Here is a 12,991-nt window from a genome sequence, read left to right on the forward strand (position 1 = left end):
AGTTGAGTCATAATTAGTGAGATCTGACTTCTGGGTGAGAGCCAGTGTACCCACAACAGAATGAGCTAAATAACAAGAGGTCCAGGAAAAAAAATTTTAATATAAAAAATGTTAGTGAGACAATCAGTAAAATTTAAGTAAGTTTTGTAGATTAGGTAATAGTTCTGTATCAGTGTTAATATTCTGATTTTGATAACTATTTTGATTATGTAAAAAAATGACCATTTCTAAGAAATACACTTAAGTATTTAGGGGTAAAGAGTTCCGAAAAACATTATGTACTTGTGCTTGTGTGTGTGCATGTGTGTGTGTGTGTGTGTGTGTGTGTGTTATGTGTGTGTTGTGTGTGTGTGTTATGATAGTTAGATAAACACAGATAAAATATGATAAAGGATATGTGGTAAAATATTACCACTTAAGGTAATCTGCAAAAAAAATGTGCAAGAAATGTGTGTATAATTTTGAGATTTCTCACGAAGTCTAAACTATTCAAAAGGAGAAAAATTTAAAATAAAGGAAAAGCATTACAATACTCATAATGGCCTGAATGTAGAATAGATAAATTGTTTTATATTCACAAATGGCACATTGCACAGTACTCTTGATCTAGGTGCTTGTTACAATGTGCTGATTGTAAAAATTAATGGAACTGTATGCATATATTAGTATACTTTTCTGTGTGTATGTTACTCTTCAAAAATTTTTACGTATAGAAGTAAATAAAAATTTAGGCAGGAATCAGGAAATGCTCATATGTGGAGGATCCTGGAAGAAATGTGGATATTATGCTAATAGTGACAGGGTGACATTCAAGGTAATAGTGGGAGAGAGATGACATGTCCTGATTTTCATTTTTAAAATGTCACCCTGTGTGTTTTATCACACAGGCAAAGTCTTAAATATTGTGACATAAATACTATTTTTAGGCTTGTGGACTGTGGTTGTGAAAATTGGTAAAGATCTGCTATGTCATACAGCATTTTTCTTAGATTATACTTTAGATCTTTCCCTCCATCCTCTAACTCAGAAGACTGTTCTTTTTACACAGTGATTCCTTCTATACCTCTTATTTTCTACGCAGGTAACTGTCAAAACCTGATGTCTTTAAAAATCCAGGTGTTTCTAAGTTTATTTTTGTGTTCATGAATTTTGGGGGTGAGGAGGCTGGAAACACTGACTTCCATTACTTTTTATAAATAAATAAAAATACTAAAATAAAAAATCTGGCTATTATGTGAAGAATAGAGAGAAACCAGAGTAAAGAACTGACAGTATTTTCAAGAAAACTAATAATTTTGACAAGAGGTAATGGATGTTGAGGCTTGAGTGAAAACACAGTTACATAGGACCTCAGGATATAAAAGAAAGTAAATAATAGACTTGCTAATAAATTAGATTTGTGGTGTAAAAAACCCCAAAAACTAGGAGTGACATGAAGTTTGAGGTAGCAATTAGATCTTCACATGCAGAAATGAAATATCCAAGTGAATGTGTAGGGATAAGGGAAGGTCTGGTTTGTAGACAGAAATTTGGGGATCATAAGCATATAAATAATATTAAGGCCATGAAACTGAAAGCGCTCACACGGGAACTAGTGATAGAAATAGGAAAGGATGAAGCTTCATGTTCTCTGAGTCTGAAGACTTTAGAAGATGCCTAGAGAATAAAGGAAGTCCATCCATTATGTGCAATGACTACCAAGGAAAGATGCCGACTTAAGTCTTGAACAAATCCCTGGGGTAAGCAGGTTAGAATGAAGGATCCTCAGCTTTTCACTTACAGATAAGTATAGTTACCCTCTCTTACTGAGTCTTTCTTCTCTAATTAATTTGGCATGCAATAGACAATGAACCTTTCCAAGGCTTAAATACCATATTTCGAGAACACCACTGTGGTCAATAGTCCCACCTTCTAACTTGCTTTGATTACAACCTTATATGGCCCACAGAAGTCCACCTGGACAGATATCCTCACCCCAGGATTAAAGGTGCTGCTGTATTAACTGGAATTACATTATTTGATCAGGTAAAAGGGGTAAAAACAAGACACGTAGAGAAAACAGGAAGTGACGTTTCCAGAGAGGAAGGAGGAGGAGGAAGTCTAGAAGCTGCAAAGAAAACAACATTCTACTGAACATTCAATCAATCCAAAAGAGCAAAAAAGAGGCGCATCTTCCTTGAAGTAAAACAGAGCCTCATCAATGATTTTCTTTGTAATAACCTTCAAAGTTTTAGCCTTGTTAAACACATCTGCAAGGGGTTACCCTTTCCTGGCCAACTAATTTACTTTATAGATCTCACATCTTAATGGTTCTCAATTGCTCACTCACCTGAAAAGCACTGACATTGTAATTCATCTTCTACTTTCCATGGCTCTTCTCCATGCTTGAAATTAAGGATCATATCTGGTTTGGTAGCTTGACTGCCTGTTCATGGGAAATGACAAAGACTTGGACACTTATCATTGGACTTGGTGGGGGATGTCTAGGAAGAGCAAAAAATGTTTCAGGAACTGACACATTTTCACTTTGACAGATTAAAGATCTATCCAAGGTGAGAGCACATTAAGTTCTAGCTGGGAACAGAAGAGGAACTAAGAGTCTATTGCCTATAAACTCAAGTCCAGTACCTTGAAGCTCTTTGAAAGTCAGGTCAACTATGGCAGAAAAGGCTATTGGCTGTGCACATTCTGAATGACACAGGGCAGTCATCTTTAACTAGTGTCACAGGTTTCTATAATTCTCCAACATCACATCCTGATATAGGTTCTTCTGAGCGGAACCTAGTAGCGACCACTCATCCCAGGTGAAGGGCACAGATATATAGTCAAATAACATTAATACCTGCAGTGACACAGCTGCTTCAATTTGTGATGATCGTTACTGATGTGAAAAAGACCTATCAGTATATGTTTGTTTTTACCGTTAGTTACAAAGGCTAAATCTCTGTGTAATAGTTTTCATTATTCATTATGGAAAGAAGGCAAATGCTATTATCTATTTTGCCATATTATAATAAATAAATGTGTCAAATCAACACATTGTACACCTTAAATTTACACAATGTTGAGGGGTTCCTTTCTATTCCATTAAATACTATCGGCTTTGTTCTGGTAGTTAAATTATTTGGAAAGCATGGTCCTTTAGTGGCTTGCATTTATGCGTTAGTAGGAGAGTTCATAGCAGCTCTTAGTCTGGATCCAATTTGAGCCACCCACTGAGGCAATATTTTTCTGAAGTTCACTGTGATTCTCCAAACATTAGGTATTGTTTCCATTCCAGCTGGTAGAAACACATATAATCCCCAACCTTATGCAAGCTACAAGGATGGTTCTGCCTGTTCATTTCCAGCGGTTCTTTCTCCAGCCTAAAGAGTTGCCTTGCACATATGTGTTGATTACAACTTAAAAACTTGTGGGGGGAACACTACAGAACTCTGGAGCTCTCACTCTCTAGGTGCAGTTCTCTCCTCTCCAGTAATCTGCCCCATGAATTTGAATTCTCCATACTCTAAATTCCATCTCAATTCAGGGAGACTGCTGGGATCTGTTTGAGTCTCTTCTCCCTATGCTGCAGAATGAAAACTCTCCAGGTAGTAAGCTGGAACAATCTTAAGGCTCACTTAATTTGTTTCCTTTCTCTCAAAGATAGCTGTCCTGAGCTCCCTATTACCCAATATCTGAAAACAGTCCATTCATATATTTTGTATATATTTTTTTTAGTTATTTAAGGTGAAGGGTATATATGTTAAATATTTATTGTTAAAGAAAAAGAAGTTGTTGGAATTGGCTGTGAAAAATGCTGGTCAGTATTTAGGTGCATTATAGTATATGCATTCTATACTTAGAACAGGATATGTTAATTTACAGAATTTCAGAATAGATATAAACGTATGTTTGGCAACATTCCCAGCAGCATAAGTCTCATTTTCCTTTAGTAAATTTAAGAGTTCTTTTCCAGTGCTGCTAATTTGATTTATATATCCCAAGAGCATTCCATATGTAACAATCCATATGTAACAATTACAGTGTAAGATTCTCTGATTATAGAAAAAAAGAATGTATTCAGATCATAAGTACTAGATAATTGCTTCTCTGGGAACACGTTTTTCCACTTTTATTCAATGGCTGGGTAGGAATTTATCGCAGTGTGAATTCTCTGAAATCTACTGTTTTTGTGGTGGGGAGAATGACAGCATCCCAAAGATGTCCATGTCCTAATCCCCAGAACCTATGTTACATTCCATGACAAAGGGAAATTAAAGAGGAGATAAAATGATATATTTTGGGACCATATAATTGTTTCTTGAGTTCCACAGGTTCACATAGACAGAGAAGAATTATGCCTCAGAATGGATTATACTCAGAGCCCTCACTGATATTTGATTGAGATGAGATTTGGCACTTTTGACCTAATAAGATGTAGATGAGACTTTGGACCTTGAGTTGGTGCTGTAGTGGATTAAGACATTGGGATATGTTGGAATAGGGTGAATGCATTTTGCATGTGGGGTGAACATGAATCAATGGGGGCCAGAGTGTCCACATCCTAATCTCCAGAACTGGTGAATATGTTATGTTATAAACCAAAGGGGAATAAATGTAACAGATGGAGTTAAGGTTGCTAATTAGCTGATTTTAGGACACGGACATTATCCTAGACCAGAGGTTCTTAACCTGTGGGTCACGGCCCCTTTGGGGGTCGAACAACCCTTTCACAGGGGTCGCCAGGTACTTGTATGTGGGCATATCTGCATGTGGGCCTGGAGACGGATAGAGGAGCGGTGTCTCGGTTCCTAAGACCATCGAAAATATGTGTTTTCCGATGGTCTTAGGCGAACCCTGTAAAAGGTTGAGAACCGCTATCCTAGACTATCTGGGAGGGCCCAATATAATCACAAGAGTCCTTAAATGTGGAAGAGGGAGGCAGAAGAATCAGCATTAGAGTCATAAAGCACTGAGCAGCTGTAGTTGGCTTTGAAGATGAAAGGGGAGGGCGGGATTTTAAGCCATGGAACTTGGGAAGCTTCTAGAAGCTGGAAGAACAAAGGAAGATTCTTCCCAAGAGCCTCCAAAAATGCAGCCCTGCCAACACCTTGCTTTTAGTTCAGTGAGATGCATTTTAGATTTCAGATCTCCAGACTGTAAGATATTAAATTTATATTGTTTTAAGTCACCAAATTCGTGGTAAGCTGTAAAGCAGCCATAAGAAACAATAATACAGTTGTGTTTCTACATTCATTATATTCATAAGTTTTAATTACATAATGCAATTCCTGGTGTCCAAAAAGATTTCATTTATTAGAGAAGTCTGTCTCAGATTCCAAGTTATAAAATTGTTATACACAAGTTAACTTGGTGTTAGAATTTCCACCTTTTATTGCTTTCAGGAGGGTATTTTTTTCCTGAGTTCTTCCATAGTTTACTAAAAATGTCTTCCACATTGTGTCTGTAGAGTACTCTTTCTACTCTTTCTATGCTCTGACATGTGAAGAGGTACAATTTGTCATTGAAAACCATTACATTCTTTCCTAAGATTCTGATGGGAATTCTTTGATATCAACCACTATATCACCTCAAAGCAAACGCTTCCCCACAATAGCTGCATTTCTGCCCAATATGATTTCACTGATATTGAACAAGTCTAACTTCTAACAGAAGCACTGCATCCTTGGCATTTCTATCCTAAGTGAACTCTGACATATAATGCGTGCAGGATTCTTGCTAAAAGACTTTCCACATTTCTGGTATCAGAGGACTTTTTCCTACACAATATCTGTAACATATAAGACATAATTTATTACTGAAGGTGTGGTCACACACTCTGCATTTGCAAGACTTATTCCCTGTGCAAATTCCTGGTCATCTGCTGAGGCCTGACTTCTTGGAAAAGGCTGTTCCATAATCACTACATTTCTACCTCCTAAAAGCTCACCAATGTTTAATAAGGGCTGAGTTCCCGAAGAAGACACTTCCACAGGTACTGTGTTCACAGAGTTTTGCTCCTGTAAGAGTTCATGCATATATAAAGAGCTATGACTCCCTGAGGAAGCTCTTTCCACCTTCAGTGAATTTATAGTTGTTACGTCCAGCGTGGCAAGGGCAAATGGGTCTCGAGAGAGGCGACACAGATTGAATAAAGTCAAGAGACAAAAGTTAGATTTGAGCGAGACCAAGGGACTCAGCCAGAGAAGACTGAGCCCCGAATCGGGTCAGTGCATGGTTTTTATTAAGAATCTTCAAAGAAGTAAAACTGCTGTCAATCAATTAGCAACCGTGTGTGATTTGTGTGCCTTCGGGCCTCTTTCCATTAACATATCCCATTGTGTTCCAACAAATGCTATGCCTTCACACTTCCGGCCACATAGCCCCAGAACACTTGTTACCATGTCCTCCCAGGGGAGATAACTATTATCATTCCAATAGGTCCCAGTCACCTGAGACACTCCCCAGAGGGAGCTTTGCCGGCCTCATACCGAGACACTTCCTCAGAGAGATTACGTGCCTCAAGTCATACCGAGGCACTCCCTCCTAACTAATAGGGTCAGAGGCTAATGCAGGGGGGGTGGTATTGGAATCGGCTGTAATGCAACATATAGTTTTCTTTCTTGTATGAGTTTTCTTATGCTTAATGAGGACTGACATATGGGCAAAGGCTTTGCCACATTCACTGCAGGCATATGGTCTCTCTCCGGTATGAGTTCGCTGATGCCGAATGAGCTTTGACTTGCTTCTGAAAGCTTTTTCACACTCACTGCATTCATAAGGTTTCTCTCCTGTATGAATTCTTTGATGCTTGGTCAGGTCTGACTTAAAAAAGAAGGTTCTTCCACATTCATTGCATTCATAAGGCTTCTCTCCTGTGTGAAGTCTCTGATGTGCAATGAGGTGTGCCTTCTGGGAAAAGGATTTCCCACACACAGTGCATCCATAGAGTTTCTCTCCGGTATGAGATCGCTGATGTCTACTGAGTCTGCACTTCCGGCTGAAGGCTTTCCCACATTCGCTACATCCATAGGGTTTCTCTCCTGTATGAGTTCTCTGATGTACCATAAGTTGTGACTTTCTGGAAAAGGCTTTTCCACACTCGATACATTCATGGGGTTTCTCTCCTGTGTGAGTTCTCTGATGTTCAGTGAGCTGAATCTTCCTCATGAATGTTTTTCCACATTCATTGCATCCATGGGGTTTCTCTCCTCTTTCTGTTCTCTGATGTCTAATGAGCTGTGCCTTCCTAGAGAAGGCTTTCCCGTACTCACTGCATTCATGTGGTTTCTCTCCTGGATAAGTTTTTTGATGATCCCTGGGCTGTGATTTAGTGCTACTGGGTTTAACACATCCATGGTATTTAATTCCAGTAATAGTTTTATCATGCTGGATATAGAGAGATGATTTCCCAAAGATACTAAACTCATCAGAATCCTTTCCTGCATATCTTCTATTCTGGATAACAAAATCTAAATGTGATTTCAGATTTTTACAATGTGAGCCAAACTTATTGTGTCTTTGTGTTAAAGGAACAACACTTTTGCAAAAATCAAAATTATTTCCAAGTGCATAACTTTGTTGACATCTTTCCAAAGTTTTAATCTCGTTTTGGTTTTCTGGGTGCCACTGCATATGATCATTCTCCCATATTTCTTCTAGGAAAAAGAAGAATAAAAACATCCATGATAATTGTAGGGGGGAAAGATACAAAAATGCCATGGTTTGGGCTAGCTCTTATACAATCCCAGTTTAAGAGAAATGTACCCTATGAAAATGTATCCTATGCTCTGTGAAAATAGACAATTTTATAAAACAGCAAGAGAAGAAACAGCCACTTATTGAAAATAGACAATATTATAAAACAGCAAGAAAAGAAATAATGATAGTCTACAATGAATAAACATTTCTGGGGTTTCTTTTCAAATAGGACCTTGTAAAATGGGGACAGAAGTAGAAAAAGAACCACACCGTGATTGGAACAGAAAAAAAAGAAGGTGAAGAGGATGGATCCATTCATCCAACAAACATTGAATGGGCTGGTGCTGGGACTACATTAGAATGTTATATTAGAATATATTAGTCACTTTGGCACAGCTCTTTTTTTCTGAATAAAAATAAGTTTATTTGAGACAAATTGGCTATTTTAGCGCAACTTTTAAAGTGAATGATGTATTTGTCTCCCTGGAACTGTCATTCTAGTAATGTGAAAAAGATAAAGCAAGTGAGTGAGAATCAACAGCCAAGCAAAAAATAATAATAAAATGAAGAATACAAAAAATGGTATGAAGGAGGTGGTAGAGTAGTGGTAGGTCAACCTTAGATAAAGTAGTCATCCACAGGAAAAGTTGAGCTGATATCACAGGATAAGAATTAGCAATATTATGCTTAGAAGAACTTTCTAAGAAGAGGGAACAGCCAGTGGAAAAACCTAGAGGCACAGAAAACTTAGGCAGGATCAAGAAACATGAAAGAGAGGCTGGTGTACCCAGACTATACAAAGCTTGCATGAAGTGAACATGGATAGGTTTGTAAAAGTAGGTAGAATTGAGAACATATTGATCATGTAGGAAGATTTTGTTAGAAATTGGATTTTCTGCTAAGCGCAATAGCAGTAAGCCACCAAACATCTTTTGGCAGGAATACAATACATTTTGAATTGATATTTCCAAAAGGTGACATGATTATTGTATAAGAATGAATTGGAGAGATGAAATTGTTGACAGAATACACAGGAGGCTATGGTGGAATTCAGGCAAGACATAATAGTAGCTTCAACATTAAATGACTACCATGGAGATATCAGAACGAATGTTGGAGGTAGAAAAGGGAAGAATCTAGGATAGCTCCTCAATATGTGGCTTAAGCATCTACGTGGTCTGACAATTAAGTTCGCGAATTCATCCTAGAAAAAGTGTTACATACTTCATTGCTGAATATCACTACGGTCACCTTCAAAGTACTCCTCTTGAGAAGCTATGCACTGACACCAGCACCCAGTCCACCCTTCAAAGCAATTTTGGAACTCTTTTTCTGGAATGGCCATCAGAGCTGTCATCGTGTTAAGCTTGACGTCCTGAATGTCATCAAAATGTCTTCAATATTTCCTTTATCTTTGGGTAAAGAAAGAAGTCATTGGGGGCCAGATCAGGTGAGTAGAGAGAATGTTCCAATACAGTTATTTGTTTACTGGCTAAAAGCTCCCTCACAGACAGTGTTGCATGGGCTGGTGCATTATCGTGATGCAAGAGCCATGAATTGTTGGTGAAAAGTTCAGGACGTCTAATTTTTTCACACAGCCTTTTCAGCACTTCCAAATAGTAAACTTGGTTAACTGTTTGTCCAGTTGGTAGAAATTCATAATGAATAATCCCTCTGATATCAAAAAACGTTAGCGACATTGTTTTGACTTTTGATTTGGACTGATGGAAATTTTTTGGTCGTGAAGAATCAGCTGACTTCCATTATGCACTTTGACGCTTTGTTTCAGGGTCGTATTGGTACATCCATGTTTCATCACCAATGATATCAAAGACCAAAACATCGTCTTGCCTTTCCAAAAGGTCTTGGCAAACTTCGACTCTCCTTTGCTTTTGGTTCATTGGTGAGCTCCTTTGGGACCATTTTTGCACACACCTTTCTCATGGCAAGATTTTCAGTTAAGATTTTCCTGTTTCTCTATTAATATTTACTTGGTCTGCTATGCTTCTCACAGTCAGCTGACGATTTTGACACACAATTCGATTAATTTTTGCAATGTTTTCATCAGTTCTGCTTGTTACTGGGCGCCCTGACCTCTGTTCATCAGTGACGTGTTCTCCCCTCTCAGAAAAACATGTAACTGATTTGTACACTGCCATTTTATTCATGGCATTATCCCCATAAACTTGGACTAACATGTCCCTGATTTCACCTCCACTCTTGCAAAGTTTAACGAGAAATTTAATGTTTGTTCATTGCTCTAATTCAAACTCAATCATTCTTGCGACAGCACACAAAAACATGCAACAACAATAATAAACACCACTCAGCAAGACACCACCACATGTCACCACAAACACAGCTGTGAGACACTGATATACCAAGATTATGAAACCTTACCAAGCTGTTTGTACAGCACTGCCAATGTAAGCGCACGATGGCAAGCTTGTGAACTTAATTGTCAGACCTCTGTAGGTGCTGGTGCCATTTAATAAAATGGGGGAGGTTACAGAGATAGGTTTGGCATTTGGGGAGAATGATGCACTACATTTTGAGACACACATCAGGTCTGACATAATACTTATTCAAGAAAGAATATGACATACCAGTTAGATCTACAAGTATGGAGAAAGGTCTAGCGATAACAATTTTAAGTCATGTGTATATAAATATCATTTAAATATTTGGGCCGCATGAAAGTAGATGAGATAATTTTGGAAGAATGAATAAAAAAAGGGGAAGGACCAGGACAAAAGCTTCATGCACTCCCAGTTTTAAAATTTTGAGAGAGGGATATGCAGAGAGAATATGACAAGCCCATCCAGAGACATCAAACTCTATTTATGCTGATTAAACAAATGAACAATGTGGATTTTAGTAACAAAGGATTAGAATTGGGAAATCAGAGTATAGGATCCACATCATTTCATTTCAAGATTACTGTAGTAAAATATTCAATAATTGCCTAGTTACTAAATCTCTCCCCTCTCATCCCAACTGTATGCCCAAATTAAACTTTCCTAAAAACATCAATCACCTATTTAGAGTAATACTGTATTTAGTCAATACTCAACTTCCTATGTAGTTATGATACAACTTCACAAGGTCAAGTACATCCAGACACATACATGTACATCTGAAATTAAAAATAGGTCTGGACCATTTGCCCATGTCCCAGAGAAGAGTTATAGTTGTACTGATTGATGGAAATAACACCTTCTTCAATAAGTTTAATCATATTGTAGCTTGTACAGTGCTGTCCAATAAAACTTTCGGCAACAATGGAAATGTTCTGATCTGTGTTTTCCAATACGGAATCCACTAGCTATGTATGGCTATTGAGCACTTGAATATGGCTGCATTGACAGCAGAACTGAATTTGTAATTTTACTTAATATTAATTCAATTTAAATAGCCATATGTGGCCAGTGGCCAACACACTGGACAGCACAGGTATAGACCATCATGTCCTATATCTGCCATTATAATTTCCTTAATATAGTCATGTCTAAATTTTTTACTTTCAATTAATTCCACATTCTTCCTATATCTCTGTTCCTACGTCACCTCTAGTACCCATCAATTAAGAGATTCTGAAGAATCATTCTCCATCCAGGAACAAAACATTCACTGCCTTATCTTCCATTTTTCCTAGAATGTTAGGCTATGCCTTATTATTGCTATAATGCTACAATCCAACTATCAAGCAAGACTCTCTAAAACTGGCCAAAAAAAGATAAAACAAAACCAAACCCACACTTTCTAAGCCAATAATTAACATAAAATCCAAAGTAACCAGCCATTTCCTTTTACATAGTCTCCTACAGGCCAATCTATTAAGACTCTCCCACATCAGCTGCCTCATTTCCATTTCCAAAGTCTTCTTTTGTATATTATTACTGACACACAAAGCCTTACCTTATTTTTATTCAAAATCCTGCTGTCTTTCTTACAGAAATTATTTTATCATGCTTCCAAAAAAAGTACTTTATTCTCTCTGTAACACTTTATCAAGGCTCAATTTCCTCTGATTTTGTAAAGCAGTCCCTGTCTATGCCTCATGATCAAATGCTAAAAATTTTTAAGTTTTATCTACCAAGGTCAACCCTTTCCAAATGGGATTTTTATATTTGCAAGGTATTTCTGTTGTTCGTTACATCTGAATCTCTCTTGGAGCATATGAGAGGGGTGCTTCTTCAACTACAGGGATCAAAGCAGAATTTCCCGGCAAGCCTTTCAAACTTCATATGCTCAGATCACTCCCCATATCTAGCAAATCAAAAGCTGAGTTTCAAGAGACAGAGCCTGTAGGTTAAGAAAGCTCCACATAGTTTACATGCATTCCTGATTAAAAAACAAAATTAAGGCAAAAAAGATACAAAACAAAACCTGCTTTTGAGAATGATATGATGAACAGATGTAACGCTGTTTATACTAAATAAGAATAAGATACAGACCCTTTTCTCTATATGGAAAAACAAGCATCACACCAGCCAGTAAAATAATACAATAAAATATATGATCATGACTTAGTACGATGTAGCTACAAAGTAGACAGGAAGTCAAGAAAGAGGGAGTTCCAAGTATTCACTGAAGCTTCATGGAGAGAAAAAGAGAGCTCCAAGTGAAAGAAGGCAGTATCTGGATGTAAAAATGCAACATGATCAAATGGTAGATGCCAGTCCTCAGGTTACTTGACATTATCTGTGACCTTCAATTAAATATATCACTTCCTCCTCCTCAGAATATATTTGTCACTTGTTTGTGGGGCATCTTCTTCTGACCCTCCTCCTACCATAGCCTGGATACTTCTCATTCTACTTGGCTGGGTTCTTACATTCTCAACCTCTAAATATACCAGGGGTGACAAAAAGATGTACACAAGTGGACGCTTTGGTCAACGTTGCTCAAGCAGTAGTTCACCATAATCAGACTATCTGGACACTGATGGTAACCACTTTGAGTACCTCTTGTAATTGCAGAAGTCAAACGTGACTTGTATCCATCTTTTGTTATCGGTATATATTATTACAATTTTAATACAGTTTTCCTTTCTTAAAATATGTACACTTTTTTTGGCACTGTCTGTATGTGGACCTCTTGTGTTTGCAACCAACACTCACTCCTCAAGTTTTCTTGTCAAATTCTACTCTGCTTAAATGCCCCCACCCTCTCATAGAGGAATGCAACCATAACATCAAAAGGAACCATGAGGGCCGGCCGAGTGGCGCGATTGTTAAGAACTGGCTTGGGAAGCCAGAGGGCCCCGGTTCGGATCCCACATATGAGGGCCAGTGACACTGCCCTC

General features: G+C 37.9%; 3 protein-coding genes across 4 annotated transcripts in view; all 3 read right to left on the reverse strand.

Moving 5' to 3' along the window:
* The window catches only part of LOC109377405 (zinc finger protein 182-like), a 4,616-nt gene extending 1,906 nt beyond the window's left edge, over positions 1-2,710 (reverse strand). Inside the window, exons 1-2 of the mRNA XM_019633733.1 lie at positions 2,629-2,710; positions 2,330-2,425 (exon numbers count right to left, since the gene is read on the reverse strand). Coding sequence (XP_019489278.1) covers positions 2,330-2,425; positions 2,629-2,710 — 178 coding nt within the window. The remainder of the gene's footprint in view (positions 1-2,329; positions 2,426-2,628) is intronic.
* Positions 1-12,991, reverse strand: part of LOC109377411 (zinc finger protein 605-like) — an 84,497-nt gene that overhangs the window by 69,909 nt on the left and 1,597 nt on the right. Inside the window, 1 exon segment of the mRNA XM_019633740.1 lies at positions 2,330-2,425. The gene's annotated coding sequence lies outside the window, so the exon portion shown is untranslated.
* The window catches only part of LOC109377409 (zinc finger protein 577-like), a 17,794-nt gene continuing 11,178 nt past the window's right edge, over positions 6,376-12,991 (reverse strand). For both annotated transcript variants that reach the window (XM_019633737.1, XM_019633738.1), the window contains exon 5: positions 6,376-7,640. In XM_019633737.1, the coding sequence (XP_019489282.1) occupies positions 6,529-7,640 (1,112 nt within the window). In that variant the 3' untranslated portion in view covers positions 6,376-6,528. The remainder of the gene's footprint in view (positions 7,641-12,991) is intronic.

This window comes from Hipposideros armiger, unplaced genomic scaffold, assembly GCF_001890085.2.
Source record: "Hipposideros armiger isolate ML-2016 unplaced genomic scaffold, ASM189008v1 scaffold_1393, whole genome shotgun sequence".
NCBI classification, from domain to species: Eukaryota; Metazoa; Chordata; class Mammalia; order Chiroptera; family Hipposideridae; genus Hipposideros; species Hipposideros armiger.